At 43.8% G+C, this 22,311-nt stretch overlaps 1 protein-coding gene across 1 annotated transcript in view; it reads right to left on the reverse strand.

Annotated features, from left to right (window-relative positions):
- Nucleotides 1-22,311, reverse strand: part of itga9 (integrin, alpha 9) — a 430,612-nt gene that overhangs the window by 38,382 nt on the left and 369,919 nt on the right. The window contains exon 26 of the mRNA XM_063054766.1: nucleotides 18,862-18,963. Coding sequence (XP_062910836.1) covers nucleotides 18,862-18,963 — 102 coding nt within the window. The remainder of the gene's footprint in view (nucleotides 1-18,861; nucleotides 18,964-22,311) is intronic.

Genomic DNA, 22,311 nt, shown 5'->3' on the forward strand with positions numbered 1-22,311 from the left:
AGCATGTCAGTGCTAGCTTCCTGATTGAGATGTCTATCAGGTTTATTATTTCTGGTATATACAGTGGCATGCAAAAGTTTGGGCACCCCGGGCAAAATTTCTGTTACTGTGAATAGCTAAGCAAGTAAAAGATGATTTCCAAAAGGCATAAAGTTAAAGATGACACATTTCTTTAATATTTTAAGCAAGATTACTTTTTTATTTCCATCTTTTACAGTTTCGAAATAACAATAAAGGAAAAGGGCCCAAAGCAAAAGTTTAGGCACCCTGCATGGTCAGTACTTAGTAACACACCCTTTGGCAAGTATCACAGCTTATAAACGCTTTCTGTAGCCAGCTAAGGGTCTTTCAATTCTTATTTTGGGGGATTTTCGCCCATTCTTCCTTGCAAAAGGCTTCTAGTTCTGTGAGATTCTTGGGCCGTCTTGCATGCGCTGCTCTTTTGAGGTCTATCCACAGATTTTCAATGATGTTTAGGTCAGGGGACTGTGAGGGCCATGGCAAAACCTTCAGTTTGCGCCTCTTGAGGTAGTCCATTGTGGATTTTGAGGTGTGTTTAGGATCATTATCCTGTTGTGGAAGCCATCCTCTTTTCATCTTCAGCTGTTTTTTTTACAGACGGTGTGGTGTTTGCTTCCAGAATTTGCTGGTATTTAATTGAATTCATTCTTCCCACTATCAGCGAAATGTTCCCTGTGCCACTGGCTGCAACACAAATCCAAAGCATGATCGATCCACCCCATGCTTAACAGTTGGAGAGGTGTTCTTTTCATGAAATTCTGCACCCTTTTTTCTCCAAACATACCTTTGCTCATTGCGGTCAAAAAGTTCTATTTTAACTTCATCAGTTCACAGGACTTGTTTCCAAAATGCATCACGCTTGTTTAGATGTTCCTTTGCAAATTTCTGACGCTGAATTTTGTGGTGAGGACGCAGGAAAAGTTTTCTTCTGATGACTCTTCCATGAAGGTCATATTTGTGCAGGTGTCGCTGCACAGTAGAACAGAGCACCACCACTCCAGAGTCTGCTAAAACTTCCTGAAGGTCTGTTGCAGTCAAACGGGGTTTTGATTTGCCTTTCTAGCAATCCTACGAGCAGTTCTCTCAGAAAGTTTTCTTGGTCTTCCAGACCTCAACTTGACCTCCCCCATTCCAGTTAACTGCCATTTCTTAATTACATTACGAACTGAGGAAACGGCTACCTGAAAACGCTTTGCTATCTTCTTATAGCCTTCTCCTGCTTTGTGGGCATCACTTATTTCAATTTTCAGTGTGCTAGGCAGCTGCTTAGAGGAGCCCATGGCTGCTGATTGTTGGGACAAGGTTTGAGGAGTCAGGGTATTTATAAAGCTTTGAAATTTGTATCACCACTTTACAACAGTGGTGTGCAGAGAGCTTCTCTGAACACAGAACACATTGAATCTTGACAGGTATGGGCTACAGGAGCAGAAGATCACAAACATACACTCAATGGCCACTTTACTAGGTACAGGAGGCATACTTACTGAGTGTATATGAAAATAAATACGTAATGCTCAAAAAGAGACCAAAAGTACTGAGGTAGTGTTCATTATCCATTCAGAAATCTGGTGGCGGAAGGGAAGAAGCTGTTCCTGAAAAGTTACCTGTGTTTCTTAAGGCTCCTGCACCACCTCTCTAATGGTAGTAATGAGAAGAGGGCATATCCTGGGTAATGATGAATGTGACTTTTTTGAGACGTCGTCTTTTGAAGATGTTCTCAATGTTGGGGAGGCTAGTGCCCATGATGGAGTTGGATAAGTTTACAACCCTCTGCAGATTTTTCTGATCCTTTTTAGAACACTTTCCTAGCCCTGCAAACTTGTGCCATTGAAATATATAGCTACTTCCTTTTTGTAAGTTATATTAAACCTGCTTCAATCATTCTTTTGGGCTGGCAATGTCAGCTATGGGGGAAAAAAAGCACTTCCAGGTTGCTTGTTTTGCCAGTCAACTTATATATCTGTCATCTGCTTATCAATCATTTTGCACCAGAACAATTCCTCATTCAAAATCCTCCCTTGATTTTGAACAGGTCTGTTAATTCTCCTCTTTTCCACGTAGAACAGTACAAGCTTCTCCAATGTCTCGACATTACTTAACGTCCTCATACTTGATAACATAACATGCCAGTGTGTTAGTTTAGAGGTTATAGAAATACTTTCATGAATTCCTTACAAAGGTCTTTGCACGCATTGAGAAACGGTAGACAACTTTTCCCTTTCAGGGCTGTAAGGAAATAACTAACAGGTGTTCAAGCATCTGGAGTTAGATCTGAGTGAACCTTCAGGTTTAGAAATACAAACATAGAAAACCGACAGCACAATACAGGCCCTTCGGGCCACAATGCTGTGCCGAACATGTCCTTACCTTAGAAATTACTAGGCTTACCCATAGCACTCTATTTTTCTAAGCTCTATGTACCTATCCAGGAGCATCTAAAAAGACCCTATCGTATCCGCCTCCACCACCATCGCCAGCACCCCGTTCCATGCACTCACCACTCTCTGTGTAAAAAACTTACCCCTGACATCTTCTCTCTACCTGCTTCCCGGCACCTTAAAACTGTGCCCTCTTGTGCTAGCCATTTCAGCCCTGGGAAAAAGCCTCTGACTATCCACATGATCAATGCCTCTCATCACCTTATACACCTCTATCAGGTCACCTCTCATCCTCCACCGCTCCAAGGAGAAAAGACCAGGTTCACTCAACCTATTCTCATAAGGTATGCTCCCCAATCCAGGCAACATCCTTGTAAATAGCCTCTGCACCCTTTCTATGGTTTCCACATCCTTCCTGTAGTGAGTCGACCAGAACTGAGCACAGTACTCCAAGTGGGGTCTGACCAGGGTCCTATATAGCTGTAACATTACCTCTCAGCTCTTGAACTCAATCCCACGGTTGATGAAAGTCAATACACCGTATGCCTTCTTAACCACAGAGTCAACCTGCACATCAGCTTTGAGTGTCCTATGGACTCGGATCCCAAGATCCCTCTGATCCTCCACACTGCCAAGAGTCTTACCATTAATACTACATTCTCCCATCATATTTGACCTACCAAAATGAACAACCTCACACTTATCTGGGTTGAACTCCATCTGCCACTTCTCAGCCCAGTTTTGCATCCTATCATTGTCCTGCTGTAACCTCTGACAGCCCTCCACACTATCCACAACACCCCAAACCTTTGTGTCATCAGCAAACTTACTAACCCCTCCCTCCACTTCCTCATCCAAGTTCCATACACACTTTTCCACTGTCACACTTGATTGGTCCTATTTTCTCATATCTTATCCTGTTGCTCTTCACAGACTTGTAGAACGCCTTGAGGTTTTCCTTAATCCTGCTCGCCAAGGCGTTCTCATGGCCCCTTCTGGCTCTCCTAATTTTATTCTTAAACCTCTTCCTGCTAGCCTTTTAATCTTCTAGATCTCTATCATTACCTCATTTTTTGAACCTTTCGTAAGTTTTTATTTTCTTCTTGACTAGATTTTCAAATGCCTTTGTACACTATGGTTCATGTACCCTACCATCCTTTCCTTGTCTCATTGGAATGTACTGTGCAGAACGCCATGCAAATATCCCCTTAACATTTGAATGTTTCAAATAATATTTACATTTCCACACAGTACTGTGCAAAAGACATTGGCAGATATATTTAGCTAGGGTGTACTGAGATAATTTCATGGATTGCACTGTACTGCTCCCATAAGAAAAACAAATTTCATAAGATGTGAGTGATGACAAACCTGATTCTGATACGGCTCTCTATTGTGGTCAGACAGTAGGGAAGGGGCAGGGAGAGGGGAATCATGGTTGAGAAAAGGGGAAGTGAGATAGGAGGGAGTGGGAAGCACCAGAGAGACATTCTGTAATGATTAATAAACCAATTATTTGGAATCAAATGAGCCTACCTGGTGGCTCAGGGCTGGTTGTGTCTGCATCTGCACCAACACCCACCCGGCAGTCCTTCGCCGCCACCTGTCCCACACCCCTTCATGCGGCACTCTGACCTCACTATTCCCACCATGCTTAGGTCCTGTCAGATTTGCAAACTCTCTCTCCCTGCTCCACAGTGACAAATACAGAATTGTGCAAAAGTCTTGGGCACCCTAGCTATGTATATGTGTCCAGGACTTTTGCACAATGTAGACTGGAGGGACCAGCCTCTTTTTCTGATATTCCCCCTGTCCACTACTTGTGCATGTCCCAACCTCTTTTCTTTACCCCCCACCGCCACCCCAGGATGGTGGCAGTTACACGCTCCATCTCCGACAGTTGATCGGATTTGTTTTGCAGTCTAGAGCTCAAACCTTTACATGGGAAGGGAGAGTGACAGAGAAGCCAAGTGTCATTTCAGTCAAAGTGCTAATCTGTACAAACGATAATAACCTTGTTAGTAATTCAGCGATACTTGCAAACAAATGCAAATGGCATCTTAGCCTTTTAACCAAGAATTTCAACATAATCAACCAGACCTGCAGGAAGCTCCACAAAACATAGAAAACCTATAGCACAATACAGGCCCTTCGGCCCACAATGCTGTGCTGAACATGTATTTACCCTAGAAATTACCTTGGATTACCCATAGCCCTCTACTTTTCTAAGCTCCATGTACCTATCCAGGAGTCTCTTAAAAGACCCTATCGTATCTGCCTCCACCACCATCACCAGCAGCCCATTCTACGCACTGACCACTCTGCGTAAAAAACTTACCCCGACCTCTCCTCTGTACCTATTTCCAAGCACCTTAAAACTGTGCCCTCTCGTGTTAGCCATTTCAGCTCTGAGAAAAAGCCTCTGACTATCCACATGACCAATGTGGATCTCATCATCTTATACACCTCTATCAGGTCACCTCTTATTCTTTGTCGCTCCAAGAAGAAAAGGCCAGGTTCACTCAACTTATTCTCATAAGACATGCTCCCCAATCCAGGCAACATCCCTGTAAATCTTCTCTCCACCCTTTCTATGGTTTCCACATCCTTCCTGTAGTGAGATGACAAGTGGGGTCTGACTAGAGTCCTATATAGCTGCAACATTACCTCTCGGCTCCTCAACTCAATCCCACGGTTGATGAAGGCTTTAATGCCTTAATGATGCCTGTGAAATCATGACAGTGAACTTCAAATGTACTGTTGGGTTTCTCTACGCTATGACAGGGTGAAACTGGCAAAGGGGTGCTGCAGAATGAGTGGCCATTGGAATGATAGCAGGAAAATAGAAAAGCGCATGGATAGACTGCTGGGGAACAACGCTGCAGGAGGCATATTCTTTGAGCAAGGGGTATATGGGAAACCCCCAGTTCTCCAGCCAGGCATTCCAGGAAGATACCAAAGGGGACACAAACATAATCCGAGCAATCATTTATAACATCAGCTGTAAGACTTTTAATTAGTATGTAAAACAGGAGGAAATCAGTGCAGAGAAAGGAGAATTTAAAACGAGGTGTAAGGAAATGGCAGGGGAATTAAAGACATACTTTGAGAATGTTTTCATGGCAGAAGGCAGAAGAAATATCCTAGAACCAAGAGAATCAAGGATCTGATGTGAATAAGGACATTAAACAATCACCATTTTTGAAAATATTAAAGCAATAAATGAATCTTAAAAATGGCCCGATGAACTATTTTCCAAAATATAGTGAGTGGTAGCTATGAAAGTAGTGGATAGCTACTAGAATGGTTCTTGTACATTGGACAAAAGCAAGTGTCAAGGAGAAATACAGTTAACTAAAAGGCTTTTCAGCTATCAAATCCACATCAACCAACTACCTACCCATAAACACTAAATCTATATTAATCCCATTTTCTTATTCTCTCCGGATTTTCATCAACTTTCCCCAGATCTTCAGTGGTTTGATCCGGGCACGACTGCACAAGCGCGTGGACATTAGCCAGTGAGAACAGCAAAAAGAGTTTAAAAGGAGACAGTTATTTCTTCAGCAGTTTGATCAGGGCATGACTGCGCAAGCGCATGGGCATCAGCCACTGAGAACAACAAGAAGAGTTTAAAAGGATGTGAGGAAGAGTTTAAAAGGAGACAGCTTTGTAGAGCAGGTGCTGGAGGAGTGGGCGACAGAGTAGAGGGAGACAGTAGGAAGGCTTTGGCTCAATGGGGTTTTGGCGTTAACTGGTTGAGGTGAGGTAGGTTATCTGTGTAGAATACAGACAGGAAGAATATGTGTGAGGCCGGTGTTCTGGGCTTGGTGTCAAATGTGGGAAGTCCGGGAGACTCTCAGCCTCCCGGACGTCTCACATCTGTGTCAGGTGCATTGAGCTGTAGCTCCATAGGGGCTGTGGCAGAGAACTGGAGATACAGTTCGATGACTTTCATCTGGTGAGGGAAAGTGAGGAGGTGAGAGATAGGAGCTATAGGTAGGTAGTCACACCGGGGCCTGGGGAGACAGATAAGTGGGTAACAGTCAGGGGAAGGAAGGGCAGGAGTCAGAGGCTAGAGAGTACCCCAGTGGCTGTACTCCTTGGCAATAAGTACTCCTGTTTGAGTACTGTTTGGGGGACGGTCTACCTGGGGGAAGCAACAATGGCCGCACCTCTAGCACAGAGTCTGGCCCTCTGGCTCAGAGGGGTAGGGAAGGGAAAAGGATAGCAACAGTGATAGGGGACTCTATAGTTAGGGGGTCAGACAGGCGATTCTGTGGATGCAGGAAAGAAAAATGTGGATGGTAGTTTGCCTCCCAGGTGCCACATTCTGGGATGTTTCTGATCGTGTCTACAATATTCTGAAGTGGGAAGAAGAACAGCCAGAGGTCGTGGTACATATTGGTACCAATGACATAGGCAGGAAAACGGAGGAGGTCCTAAAAACAGACTACAGGGAGTTAGGAAGGAAGTTGAAAAGCAGAACCACAAAGGTAGTTATCTCGGGATTATTGCCTGTGCCACGTGACAGTGAGTACAGGAATAAAGTGAGGTAGAGGATAAATGCATGGCTGAGGGGTTGGAGCAGGGGGCAGGGATTCAGATTTCTGGATTATTGGGACCTCTTTTGGGGCAGGAGCAACCTGTACAAAAAGGACTGGTTGCACTTGAATCCCAGGGGCACCAATATCCTGGCGAGAGTTTGAACTAGGATTGCTGGACCAATATCCTGGCGAGAGTTTAAGCAAGGATTGCTGTGGGGTGGGAACCAAACTGAAGAAACGGTGGAAGGAGTGGTTGGCTCACAAATAGAGAAAGCTTGGAGACGGTGTGAGAGGAAGGATAGGCAGGTGATCGAGAAGTGACACGCTCAGACCGATGGTTTGAGATGTGTCTATTTTAATGCAAGGAGTATTGTGAACAAAGCGGATGAGCTTAGAGCGTGGATCAGTACTTGGAGCTATGATGTTGTGGCCATTACAGAGACTTGCAAGGCTCAAGGGCAGGAATGGTTGCTTCGAGTGTCAGGCTTTAGATGTTTCAGAAAGGACAAGGCGGGAGGCAAAAGAGATGGGGGTGTGGCACTGTTGATCAGAGAGTGTCACAGCTGCAGGAAAGGAGAAAGTCATGGAGGGATGGTCTACGGAGTCTCTGTGGGTGGAAGTTAGGGACAGGAAGGGGTCAATAACTCTACTGGGTATCTTTTATAGACCTCCCAATAGTAACAGGGACATCGAGGGGCAGATAGGGAGACAGATTCTGGAAAGGTGCAATAACAGGTGATGAGGTTGTATAAGGCATTGGTGAGGCCGAATCTGGAGTATTGTGTTCAGTTTTGGTCACTAAATTACAGGAAGGATATAAATAAGGTTGAAAGAGTGCAGAGAAGGTTTACAAGGATGTTGGCGGGACTTGAGAAACTCAGTTACAGAGAAAGGTTGAACAGGTTAGGACTTCATTCCCTGGAGCGTAGAAGAATGAGGGGAGATTTGATAGAGGTATATAAAATTATGATGGGTATAGATAGAGTGAATGCAAGCAGGCTTTTTCCACTGAGGCAAGGGAAGAAAAAAAACCAGAGGACATGGGTTAAGGGTGAGGGGGGAAAAGTTTAAAGGGAACATTAGGGGGGGCTTCTTCACACAGAGAGTGGTGGGAGTATGGAATGAGCTGCCAGACGAGGTGGTAAATGCGGGTTCTTTTTTAACATTTAAGAATAAGTTGGACAGATACATGGATGGGAGGTGTATGGAGAGATATGGTCTGTGTGCAGGTCAGTGGGATTAGGCAGAAAATAGTTTGGCACAGCCAAGAAGGGCCAAAAGGCCTGTTTCTGTGCTGTAGTTTTTCCATGGTTTCTATGGTTTCTAATAACAGAGTTGTCGTGGTAGTAGATTTTAATTTCCCAGAAAGTGATTGGCATCTCCCTACAGCAAGGGGGTTAGATGGGGTGGAGTTTGTTCGGTGTGTTCAAGAAGGTTTCCTGACACAATATGTAGATAAGCCTACAAGAGGAGAGGCTGTACTTGACTTGGTATTGGGAAATGAACCTGGTCAGGTGTCAGGTCTCACAGTGGGAGAGCATGTTGGAGATAGTGAGCACAATTCTTTCTCCTTTACCATTGCATTGGAGAGGGATAGGAACAAACAAGTTAGGAATGTGTTTAATTGGAGTAAAGGGAATTATGAGGCTATCAGGCAGGAACTTGGAAGCATAAATTGGGAACAGATGTTCTCAGGGAAATGTATGGCAGAAATGTGGCAAATGCTCAAGGGATATTTGCGTACAGGGGCAGTGCTGAGGTGGTGCGTATAGCACCAACAGAAATTACAATAGCACCACCAAGAAATTAACTGACATTTCACATACAAATGGCAGCTGCTTTGCTTTCTCTGTATACTTTTGAATACAGCTTGTTTCTCCAGTTCATCTAGTGAAACAGCACCCCCAATTCCCATAGCACCCACACAGCAATAAAGTTATAAACACTGTGCTGGTCTAAGGTCAGATCCACTCTACACTTCTGCTTATTCATTCATTGTCAATGTCTTGCCATTGCTCTCCTCAGATCAGTTAAGCTGATCTAAGATCACTAGATCACTTAAGGTGGTGATGTCACTCACTCTCACTCATGCAAGAGATTGATAGTATACATACATTGTGCAGGATCCAGATGCAGATCCACGGTCTCGCAACACTAACGGATGCCACACACACACAAGCTAGCGTGGGCCTGGCAAGTGTATTATTTTGGCGGGCGTGAAAAATGGATCGATTTTTAGTGAGAAAACGACCTCATGCAGAGGAATCAGTGGTGTCTCAGCCTGAGTCTGTCTTAATTGAAAGTGACATGCAGAAAGAGGTAAGTGGGGATGAGGACAACAGCAGTTCATCGAAGGAGTGTGAGGGCAAAGAAGAGGAACAAGAAATGGAGCGGGATTCGGAAGAGAATGTGGATGAAGCTGCTCTTAGTGCTAATGGGAATACTGTTAGCGATGTTAGCCAGCAGCCTGAGGAAGGACTCCATTGGCCTGCATTGAAAAAGTACCCTTTGCTGCTCGCAACAGTTTGGCCATCAGCAAAGGAGTTTTATTCGTGGCAGGTTTCACCTGTACTCCTGGCTGGAATATTTGATCATAAAAGATACCACGTTCTGCTTCGCATGCAGGCATTTCCTGTGTGGAGGATATGGGTTCCATTCTGAGTCTACCTTCATTGTCACCGGTTACCACAACTGGCGGAAAGCTACAACAGCTTTCAAAACTCACCATGTAAGTGTAGCTCATAAGTTTGCTATGGAGGCATGGGCCGAATTCAGATTGAGAAAACAAAACGGTTCAAGGTTGGGAAATATGCTTGACAAAGGACATGCAAAGATTGTCCAAGAAAATTGTGAGTATATGAGAGCAGAGGTTGAGTCTCTACGCTATACTGCGTGCCAAAGCATTGCCCAGCAAGGACACCGCCAGGATGATGGTTCTGGCAATAGGGGAAACTTTGGTGAGTTGCACAGTGGAATTGGACAGTTTGATAAGACCGTAGCTAAAAAAAAAAGAGGATAATCCTGGAAATGCAAAAAACACCCATCGCGATATCCAAAATGAAAATATGGGTATTATGGCAGATATGGTCAGACGTCAAATAAGTGCAGAAATCAAGGAGGCTGGACATTTTGCCGTCATGGTGGATAAAAGTAAAGACTTGAGTAAAAAGGAGCAAATATCAGTGGTGGTGCGGTATTTGAATAACGAAACAGTGCTTGAAGAATTCTTGCATTTCAGTGCAGCAGAAGGGTTGGACGCAGAGTCGCTTCTTTAAAGCATTGGACAGACACTCGCCCAGTGTGTTATTGATAAGAATGCGTGTATAAGTCAGTGTTATGACAGGGCAGCAGTGATGTCCAGGTGCAATAACAGGCTACAAGACAGGTTCAGGAAAGAGGTCCCGCAGGCATTATATATACACTGCCAAGCTCACAGACTTAACCTTGTTTTAGTGGATGTTGTGAGCAATGTACAACAAGCGTGAAGCAGGCGGGTGAGTTTTTTGAAACTGTGCAGCTGCTTTACAACTTCTTTTCAAACTCTGTTGCCCACGATCTTTTCATGAAGAAACAGAGAGAACTGGAATCAACTGCACAGCCCGTGGAGTTGAAGAAATTGTCAGATATATAGCTTTGTGGACTATAAGGAAATCACTTCCCGCCATTCTAGCTACACTACAGGATATTATGGGTCAACCAAATGCACGGAGGAAAATGGAGGCCAGAGCTGTAAATGGAGTGATTGACGAGCAGTTTGCTTTACTTCGCACTCTGTTTGAGGATTTATTCCGAGTCACCAAGTTCATGTCAGACCAGCTACAATCTCCCAGTTTGGAGCTTTCATCCGCTGTAGACTTGGCTCAGTCTGTTATCGATGCACTCTCAGCAAAACGGCGAGATGAATCATGGAGTGAAATTCAGGCAAGAGCTAGGGACCTGTGCGTCAAGGCCAGTATACAGAGCAGACCGCATGAAAGGAGATAGGCGAACCCACCTGCTGCCTACATGATCTTGTTGTTGAGGCCCAAACCGAACACATACCTGTCACATCCTCTGATGACCTTCGCAAGCACTGTTTCTATCGGGTTATAGACAGACTTCTGACTGAAATGAAAAGACAGTTCTCAATTGAGACTGGCAGTGTTTTGACTGGAGTCTCAGCATTGAGTCCCAAACACAAGCTCTTCCTAGACAAGAATTGTCTTTGGCCAATGGCCCAATACCATTGACTGAACTGAACCTGACTGCAGAGCTACATCAGGTTTGGCATCTGCTAGAAACAAAACAAAAGCAAGGACAGACAGTGAATGACACAGAGGAATTTCTAGCTCTAATGAGACCCTACCGGGATGCAGTTATAGATTTATACAAACTAATCTGCATATCACTGATTCTACCTGTGACATCTGCTTCATGCAAATGGAGTTTCTCTTGCCTCAGACACCTCAAAAACTGCCTAAGGAATAGCAGCGGTGCTGCTCGGAACAGCAACTTGGCCCTGTTGGCCATAAACAGCCGGAGGACCAAAGCACTTGACATCCAAAAAATCATTGATGCTTTTACCACCAATCACAACAACAAACAGATTGTGCTTCTCTGAAAACATCAATGGTGAGTGCAATTGATTTTGTTGAAATTTGGGCCAAGACTAATGCTGATTATTATTATTATTTTGTGGTGGATACCCCATAGTCCTCATGTTTCCTGCAAATCCTAAAATATTACATTTACTGCTATTAAGCCTCCTGGTTTTGCTTAGACCTCCAAGTGGTGATTCTGTTGATTTTTGTTTTAAATTCAGTAGCCCAATTAATTGAGGTATTGCATGGTCAGAGTACGATTTGTCCAACTCCTGGTAAAGCCTTGCATCTGTTGTTTGCCTTATTTGAGGGTGTATCTTTTGGCCTTGTCTGTCTACGTAATACGAGTGGCAGTAGACATTGTGGGTTAGTGTTGTGTTTTTCAGTTGAAAAGCATGCATTTGATGCTGATTGCAGGATTGGTGCATGAATCACAGTGTGCGCTGTGAGTCGGATGCTCTGTTGGCTTGTCTGTTTATGCTCTGTGTAGCCCGAGTTGTCTCCGATGCTGTTGACACTGTCACAGTTCACTTCTATATTATATCTATCAATTGCTGCTTGAGAACCAACAGAGGCATTTATAGTAGGCACGTAATGCTTGAAACTGACTTTTGAACGTCACGCGTCTGGCCTTGCGAATACATATTACCATACAGTACATCCCTCAGCACCATCACTGAATAATTCAGCCCCACTGTAGCACCAGCAAGAAAAAATCTCTGGCGCCGCCACTTGCGTAGCGTTCTACATAGGTACGTTCCAATGAGACAGGGAAAGGATGGTAGGGTAGAGGAACCATGGTGTACAAAGGCTGTTGTAAATCTAGTCAAGAAGAAAAGAAGAGCTTACGAAAGGTTCAAAAAACTAGGTAATGATAGAGATATAGAAGATTATAAGGCTAGCAGGAAAGAGCTTAAGAAAGAAATTAGGAGAGCCAGAAGGGGGCATGAGAAGGCCTTGGTGGACAGGATTAAGGAAAACCCCAAGGCATTTTACAAGTATGTGAATAGCAAGAGGAAAAGACATGAGAGAATAGGAGCAATCAAGTGTGACAGTGGAAAAGTGTGTATGAAACTGAAGGAGACAGCAGAGGTACTTAATGAGTACATTGCTTCAGTATTCACTATGGAAAAGGATCTTGGAGATTGTAGGGATGACTTGCAGCAGACTGAAAAGCTTGAGTATGTAGATATTAAGAAAGAGGATGTGCTGAAGCCTTTGGAAAGTATCAAGTTGGATAAGTCACCGGGACCGGACGGGATGTACCCCAGGCTACTGTGGGAAGCCAGGGAGGAGATTGCTAAGCCTCTGGCGATGATCTTTGCATCATCAATGGAGATGGGAGAGGTTCCAGAGGATTGGAGGGTTGCAGATGTTGCTCCCTCATTCAAGAAAGGGAGTAGAGAGAGCCCAGGAAATTATAGACCACTGAGTCTTACTTCAGTGGTCGGTAAGTTGATGGAAAAGATCCTGAGAGGCAGGATTCATGAACATTTGGAGAGGCATAATATGATGCGGAATAGTCAGCATGGCTTTGTGAAAGGCAGGTCGTGCCTTATAAGCCTGATTGAATTTTTTGAGGAATGTGACTAAGCACATTGATGAAGGTAGAGCAGTAGATGTAGTGTATATGGATTTCAGCAAGGCATTTGATGAGGTAGCAAAGATCCCATGCAAAGCTTATTGAGAAAGTAAGGAGGCATGGGATCCAGGGTGACATTGCTTTGTGGATCCAGAACTGGTTGCCCACAGAAGGCAAAGAGTGGTTGTAGATGGGTCATATTCTGCATGGAGGTCAGTGACCAGTGGTGCGCCTCAGGGATCTGTTCTGGGACCCCTACTCTTCATGATTTTTATAAATCACCTGGATGAGGAAGTGGAGGGATGGGTTAGTAAATTTGCTGATGACACAAAGGTTGGGGGTGTTGTGGATAGTGTGGAGGGCTGTCAGAGGTTACAGCGGGACATTGACAGGATGCAAAACTGGGCTGAGAAGTGGCAGATGGAGTTCAACCCAGATAAGTGTGAGGTGGTTCATTTTGGTAGGTCAAGTATGATGGGAGAATATAGTACTAATGGTCAGACTCTTGGTAGTGTGGAGGATCAGAGGGATCTTGGGGTCCGAGTCCATAGGACACTCAAAGCTGCTGCGCAGTTTGACTCTGTGGTTAAGAAAGCATACTGTGTATTGGCGTTCATCAATCGTGGGATTGAGTTTAGGAGCCGAGAGGTAATGTTGTAGCTATATAGGACCCTGGTCAGACCCACTTGGAGTACGGTGCTCAGTTCTAGTCACCTCACTATAGGAAGGATGTGGAAAGCATAGAAAGGGTGCAGAGGAGATTTACAAGGATGTTGCCTGAATTGGGGAGCATGCCTTATGAGAATAGCTTGAGTGAATCCGGTCTTTTCTCCTTGAAGTGATGAAGGATGAGAGGTGACCTGATAGAGGTGTATAAGATGATGAGAGGCATTGATTGAGTGGACAGTCAAAGGATTTTTCCTAGGACTGAAATGGCTAGCATGAGAGGGCATAGTTTTAAGGTGCTTGGAAGTAGGTACAAAGGAGATGTCGGGGTAAGTTTTTTATGCAGAGAGTGATGAGTGTGTGGAATGGGCTGCCGGCGACAGTGGTAAAGGCGGATACGATGGGGTCTTTTAAGAGACTCCTGGATAGGTACATGGAGCTCAGAAAAATAGAGAGCTATGGGTAACCTGAGGTAATTTCTAAAGTAAGTACGTGTTCGGCACAGCATTGTGGGCTGAATGGCCCGTATTATGCTGTAGGTTTTCTGTGTTTCTATCGGCACAATAGAGCCAACTAGCTTATGAACCTGTACAACTCTGGGATGAGCAACGGGATAACTAGGGAAAGGGTTCGGCCACTGAAGAATAAAGAAGGAAAGGTCTATTTGGTAGAAGAGGATGTGGGATAGGTCCTAATTGAGTAATTGGCATCAAGGAGAAGGACGTGAAGTATAGGGAGATCAATGTGGTGTTTGCTAGTCTGAGATAAAGATGGATATATCCCCTGGGCCAGGTTGCACCAGGCCATTGAGAGAAGCAGGTTATGAGGTTGCTGTGGACTTGATCAAGATTTTTAGGTCCTCCCCAGCCGCAGGCGAGATCTTGGAGGAATGTCAAATTGCTAAAGCTGTTCCATTATTTAAGAAAGAGAACAGGGATAATCCTGGCAGTTATAGACCCGTGAATCTCACATCAGTTGTAGGGAAGCTATTGAGAGAATTTTTAAAACCATGGCTTAATTAGGGACAGTTGGCATGGCTTTACGTGGGGCAAGATTTGTCTCACTAACTTGATTGAATTCTTCCAGATTTATCCAGAAGATTAAAGTGCATTGAATCCATGGTGAGTTGAGTTGTTTGGATTCACAATTGGCTTGCCCAGAGAAGACAAAGGATAGAGGTTGATGGACACGTGCTGGTTCGAGGTCTTTGACTCATGGTGTTCTGCAGGAATCTTTGTTGTTTGTAATATATATAAATGGTTTGGATGAAAATATCAATGGGTGGGTTCAGAAGTTTTGCAGCAGATACCAAGATTGGTGGTGTGAATAGTGTGGAAGCTGGATATAGATCAGCTGCAGATATGAGAGGAGAATCGCGGATAGAGTTTAATTCAGCCAAATGTGAGGTGTTGCACTTCGGGGTATCAAATGTAAAGGGACAGTAGACTGTTTACAGCAAGACCATTAACAGTGCTGATGTACAGACAATATAGTGGTCCAGGTCTTTAGATCCCTGAAAGTGGCTGATCGGCAGGTAAAGGAGGAACTGTAGGGCATGCTTGCTGTTATTAGTTAATGCACTGAGTTCACGATTGAGAAGTTATGTTGCAGCTTCATCACATTACAGTTAGGCTACATCTGGAGTATTGCATACAGCTCTGGTTGTCTCATTATAAGAATGATGTACAGCCTTTTGAGAGTGCGGAAGTGGTTTACCATGATGCTGCCTGGATTAGAGGGCATGTGCTATAAAGAAAGGGTGGACAAGCTTGGGTTGTTTTCTCTGAGGCAATGTGACAGAAGGAAAATCTTGTAGAGGTTTATAAGTTTATGAGAATCATCAAAAGGTAGACAGCTGATATCTTTTTCTCAAGGTTGAAAACGTCGTATCAGAGGGCCTGCATTTAAAGTGAGAGAGGGTAAACTGAAAGGAGATATGTGTGGGAAGTTTACTTCATACTCACAGTGGTGGATGCCAGGAATGGTGGTGGACATGATTATGATAGAGGCGTTCAATAGGCACATTAATGTGCAGAGAATGGGAGGGCTATGGACATTATGTTGGCAGAAGGGATTAGTTTAATGAGTTATTTAATTACTAGCTTAATTGATTAGGTCTAAGTGCCTTTTCCTGCGCTGTACTGCTCTGTGCTCTATTTGGGAGGAAACCAGAGCACTCGGAGAAAACCCATGTGGTCAGGGGGGAACGTCGACTAAGACCATGAGAGGCCTGCATCGGGCATTTTCATGCCTTACAAGGCGCAGATTGGAAGTCTGTGTGGGGCGCCACTCCTTGCACAGACACTAGAGCAATGTGTGATTAAGTGCCTTGCTCAAGGACACAAACATGCTGCCACAGCTGAGGCTTGAACTAGCGACCTTGAGATCACTAGACGAATGCCTTAACCACTTAGCCATGTGACCAACAATAAGCCTTCTTCAAGTCTTGGTTTCTGTCAAACCAACAAAAAACATTGACTGATTAACTAATAACTCTCCATAACAGTTCTGTAATATGTCAACCTAAACTTTCTTATAACAGGAATTCATAGCATTTAGGTTCACAACGGGTTCCTTAAGGTTGTCAAAGCCAGGGAAGGTAGTGAGGATAACCACCCACATTCTTCTAAACTCTAGCGAGTACAGGCCCAGAGCCATCAAATGCTCCTCATTCACATGAACGTCCTCTCCAATACCAGCATACCTTTTCTTGGAAAGAGGGCCAAAACTGCTCACAATATTTTAGGTGCAGTCTGACCAATGCCTCGGCATTAAATCTTTGCTCTTATATTCTAGTCCTCTTGAAAGGATTGTTAAAATAGTATTTCCCTTCATTACCACCAACTCAACCCACAGAATCCTGCACAAGATCTCCCAAGTCACCTTACATCTCAGAGTTGTAAATTTTGTCCTCGTTTAGAAAATAGTCCCCTCACTACATTCTATCTGCCTCTTCTTTGCCCATTCTCCCAATCTGTCTAAGTCCTTCTGCAGATTTCTCCTTCCTCAAAACTACAATCCCCTCCACCTATCTTAGAATTGTTCACAAATTTGGCCACAAAGCCATCATTTCTGTCATCCAAATCACTAACTTATAACATGAAAAGAAGCAATCCAAACACCACTCCTGCAGAACATCAGTAATCACTGGCAGCCAAGCAGGAAAGGCTGCCATTATTCCCACTATTTGCTTCCTGCCTGTCAGCCAATCTTCTATCCATATTAGTATCTTTCCTGTCATGCCATGGGCTCTTTTCCTTGTCGGGGGGCGGGGAACACGTCGACTCAGACCATGAGAGGCCTGTGTTGGGCATTTTCATGCCTTACAAGGCGCAGATTGGAAGTCTGTGTGGGGCGCCACTCCTCGCACAGACACGAGAGCAATGTGTGATTAAGTGCCTTGCTCAAGGACACAAACATGCTGCCACAGCTGAGGCTCAAACTAGCAACCTTGAGGTCACTAGACGAATGCCTTAACCACTTGGCCACGTGCCCACAATGTGGTCAACAGCAGGTGAACTCCACCCAAACAGCACTTGAGGTCAGTCGCATTTGAAGACAGTAGCTCTACAAGCTGCACCACTGCACTGCCTTAATAAAGCAGGGAAAGCAGATCTGTTAGCCTGCTGTAGATAATTTAGAAAACAGAGTCAAGGAGTCACACAGCCCAGACGTAGGCCTTTTGTCCCAGCATGTCTGTGCTGAACATTAAGTACTAATACTATTTATCAATACTGCATCTGTGGCTTACTATGCCTTGCTGATAAATAATTCTTAAATGTTGTGAGAGTCCCTGAGATGGAGACAGTGGGATCAAGAAGGGCTGGAGCAGGATTAAAAAGAATTCCTGACCTGGTACTGGAGGATGAAATGGTAGGGTTGGACACTGCTAGGTGGTGGTAGAAAAGGACTGGATCCCCATCAAGACTTGGATAATGTTGGGGAGGGGAAACTGGACAGGTGACTGTAAAAACACTGACAGCTACCGGGGTGGATGGAAGCAGCACTAAGCAACACACAATTCTGGGAGTATACAACTGCAAGAAGTTCGATCTGTGGATTCTCCTGCAACTTTCTACAGAGTTTGGGTGACACTAGAACTACAGGTCATAGGTTAAGGGTGAAAGGAGAATATTTACGGGGGACCTGAGAGGGAACGTGGTATGGACTGCCAATGGGAAGTGGAGGGCATGTGTTCGATTGCAGCATTTAAGGGAAGCTTGGGTTGATAAATGGACGGAAGGGGAATGGAGGGCTACGGTCTAGGTGCGGGTCAACGGGACTAGACAAAATAACAGTTTGTCACGGACTAAATGGGCTGAAGGACCTGTTTCTCTGTTACAGTGCTCTATGACTGGGTAAATTTGGTTTTCTCTATTTGATGCTGAATCAGTCCTCAGCTACCTACTGCAATCGCAACTTACATTCCAAAATCTCTGATCCGATGCTCAGAGGATGCAGGTTCAGCGTGAAGAAGTGTGCTTCACACCCACAAGGAGCTGATAGTGCTTTTCATAAAAAGTCAGTTATGCAGAGCACAAGTGATCTCCACTGCAAAAGAATTTCCTGCCTGTTATGTCTTTAATATCATATTTAAACATACTTCAAAGGATGTGAACAAATAAGAATGAATGCAGAATGAAGGACGGAATCATTGGTGCCGAGCTGCAAAACTTCAGCTGTAAGAAAACACTGGATAACTTAGTGTTGTTTTCTTTGGAACACACGCTGAGGAGAATCCTAAACGAGGTATATAAAATTACAAGGAGCCTTAAACAGGAAAGACTTACTTTACTTTGTAAAGGATCAAAAACCAACAACCAAACTGACAGAGGGCAAAAATATAAAAGTTTTCAAACAGTGAACAACAGGAGTGTGGAAACCTTTGCCTGAAATGGTGGTAAGAGCAGAAACCCCCACCTCACCACTCTACTTGGATGTGTATTTGAAGAGCAGTGAACCTGGTGCTAGAAGTGGGATTAGACAAATCTGCTCTTTTTTGACTGCCAGAGACATGCTGGACTGAATAACCATCTTCAATGTCATTAATTTTCCAGGATTTGATAAATCTATGAAGTGCTACTCACTGTTGCATCTTCAGGAAGTCCACCTGCCACCTCTACTATTCTTCTGTCTTCGGAGACCATTCCTTTTGCCCTGGTAACAAACTGAATAACTGAGGCACTGTCCTGCAAATGGAAATGGAGACGAATATTACAATGATGACAACTTTTAAACTCATGGTCAATGCCAAGGGCAATCCCTGACAAAACCTCAAACACTGTAACCACCCAGCCGTAGCCACCATCTACACGCAGTGGCTATTTTATTAAGTGCACCTGCACACCAGCTTTCAGAATTATTTAATGTTATTTCCTGTACACAAGTGTAAGGAGAACAAAATAGTAGTTACTTTGGGTCTAATGCAGCATAAAAACTCATAAAAGATAAAGAACACAACAACAACAACAATAATAAAACACACAATAAATATAAATACATTGGATAGGTGATATACATTGATTGATTGTACGTCCATAAATTAATGCTAGTCTGTACATAAGGTGACTGATGGCAAATAATAAAGTCGTGGCGGAGTTAATGGGTGTTGGTGTAGATCAGCTTTACTGCTTGGGGAAAGTAATTGTTTATGAGTGTGGTGATCCTGATGAGGATGCTACGTAGCCTCCTCCCTGATGGGAGTGGGAGAAACAGTCCATGAGCAAGGTGGAGTGGACCCTTCATAATGTTACTAGCCCTTTTCTGGCACCTTCCTGCACTTTGTCCTTGAAGGCTGAGAGGCTGGTGCCAGAGATGCGTTGGTCAGTTTTGATTACCTATTGTAGAACCTTCCTGTCTGCTGCAGTGCAGTTTCTGTACCAAGGAGTGACACAACTTGTTAGGATGGTCTCCTGCATATTTGTAGAATGACATGAATATGGATGTGCAAAGTCCAGCTCTCTTCAGCCTCCTCAGAAAGTAAGAGGTATTGGTGAGCTTTTTTGTCTGTGTAGGATATGTTCTGGGACCATGAGAGGTTGTGTGGGATATGCACTCCCAGGAGTTTGAAACTGCTTGCGATTTCCACAGTTGTGGAAATGCAGATATCTAATATGTTAATACAAATATCAAATCAGCCGATCAAATGGCTGCAATTCAATGTATAAAAGCGAATAGACGTGGTCAAGAGATTCAGTTGTTTTTCAGACCAAACCTCAGTACAGGGAAGAAATGTGATCTAAATGACTTTGACCATGGAATGATTGTTAGTGCCAGAAGCGGTGGTTTGATCATCTCAGAAACTGCTGACCTCTTGTGATTTTCGTGCACACCAGTCTCTAGCATTTACAGAGAACGGTGCGAGAAGCAAAAAACCCATTGAGCAGCAGTTGTGTGGGTGAAAACATCTGGTTATGGAAAGGAGAATGGCCAGACTGGTTCAAGCTGACAGGAAGGCAACAGTAACTCAAATAACCACGCATTACCACAGTGGTGTGCAGAAGAGTATCTCTGAATGCACAACACTTCGAACCTTGAAGTGGATGGGCTACAGTTGCCCAAGACCACGAGCAGACACCCAGGAGGTACCTAATAGAGTGGCCACTGAATGTACAGTATAACAGAACTGGTTTATAACAGGTGGATAAAGATTTCAGTACAAACTCAAAGGTATCACTGATCAGAATGGTGCAGTATTTTTTCCTGCCTTACTGCTACCATCGAGGAGAAGGTACAGGAGCCTAAGGACACACAGTCAACATTTTAGGAAGGCCTTCCTCCCCACTGTCATCAGCTTTCTGAATGGACAATAAACCCATGTACACTACCTACATTTTTCATTTTATGCTCTCTTTTTGCACTACTTATTTAATTTTATATATATATCTTATCGTAATTTATAGTTTTGATTATGTATTACAACATACTATTGCTGCAAAACAACAAATTTCACAACATATGCCAGTGATACTAAAACTGATTCTGATTCTACAAGGAGCGGGATTGCATCCATCACCAAGGACACCCGCTTCCCAGACCATGCTCTCTTCTCGCTGCTGCCATCACAAGAAAGTACAGGAGCTTCAGGACCCACACCACCAGGTTCAGGAACAGTTATTTCCCCTTAACCATCAGGCTCTTGAACCAGACTTTGTTCAACTTCACTTGACCCATCACTGAACTGTTCCCACAACCTATGGACTCACTTTCAAAAACTTTTCATCTCAAGTTCTTGATATTTATTGCTTATTTTATTATTATTTTGCATTTTTACAGTTTGTTTGACCTGTGGGGGCGGTCTTTCATTGACTCAGCTGTGTTTCTTGTATTTACTGTGAATGCCCACAAGAAAATGAATCTCAGGGTTGTATATGGTGACATACTATATATGTACTTTGATAATTAATTTACTTTGAAATTTTTGAATCTGATTCTGAAACTCTGGCACTTAATTTTGGCAACACTCTCAGGATCAGAAGTTGGTCATCCAATTTAAATATAGTGGGTTGGTGTCCATGTCAAAAATGAATTATCAGAGATATTTTGCTTTCCCACAATAATGGGAGCACAGGTTAGCAGATGCAATTCCCCAAGTTTCCTCTGTTGTGTGCAAGCATGCTTTTCTTGGCCTTTGGGGCCAAACTTTGATTCCAGCCTAGCCAGATGAGAGGCTTTGCATAGCCCCAGGTGATATGGGCCTGAGTTCATTATTATACTAAAGCAGGCCATTTAAGCTGCTGAGGCAGAAGGCAGAATTTACATTGGAAATGCACTGCTTCATATCTGAATATCAGGTTAAGACTAACTGTTGGGGCAAAACAGACAACTTTATTAACACAAATCCAACTAAACAAAGATAACGTTTGATAATGATAGTGAGCTTTTACAGTAAAGGAGGTCTTCAAGATTCTTTTATTATCAAAGGATGTATAAATTGTACAACCTTGAGACTTGCTTGCTCACTCACAGTAGCCACAAAGCAAAATCTTTTAGCCAATTGTGTCTGGACTAACTTTCTGTAAAACAACCCTGCAAATCTCATTCTCCAGCTCTTTCCTCAGAGCCCTATAAATTTGGTTTCCACACTAAATATTTACCTAATTCTTTTTTGGAAGTGGGAACTGTTTCTATCACCTCTTTAAGCAGTGAATTTAAGAATGTGACCATTCGCTGCATGAGAATAAACACAAAAGACCACAGATACTGGAATCTGGAACAAGAAAAATCCCGCTAGAGGAACTCAGCGGGCCGAGCAGAATCTGTGGTTGGGGAACATGGGGCAGGAAGCTGAAGGATTGTGACTACTTCGGGTCGAAACACTGCATCAGGACTGATACTGCGTTTCAACCTAAAATGTTGAGAATTCCTCCTTCCCACACAGACACTGCTTGACCTGCTGACTATCTCTAGCAGATCAGTTGCTGCTGCATGAAAATATTTTTTTTATGGCCATGTTCCTGTTTGTCAGCGGCAGCAGTTTATCTTTTTTTCACAGAAAATGACGGAAATACTCAGCAGGTTGAGTAGTATCTGCAGAA

Source organism: Mobula hypostoma, chromosome 1 (genome assembly GCF_963921235.1).
Source record: "Mobula hypostoma chromosome 1, sMobHyp1.1, whole genome shotgun sequence".
In the NCBI taxonomy this organism is placed as follows: domain Eukaryota; kingdom Metazoa; phylum Chordata; class Chondrichthyes; order Myliobatiformes; family Myliobatidae; genus Mobula; species Mobula hypostoma.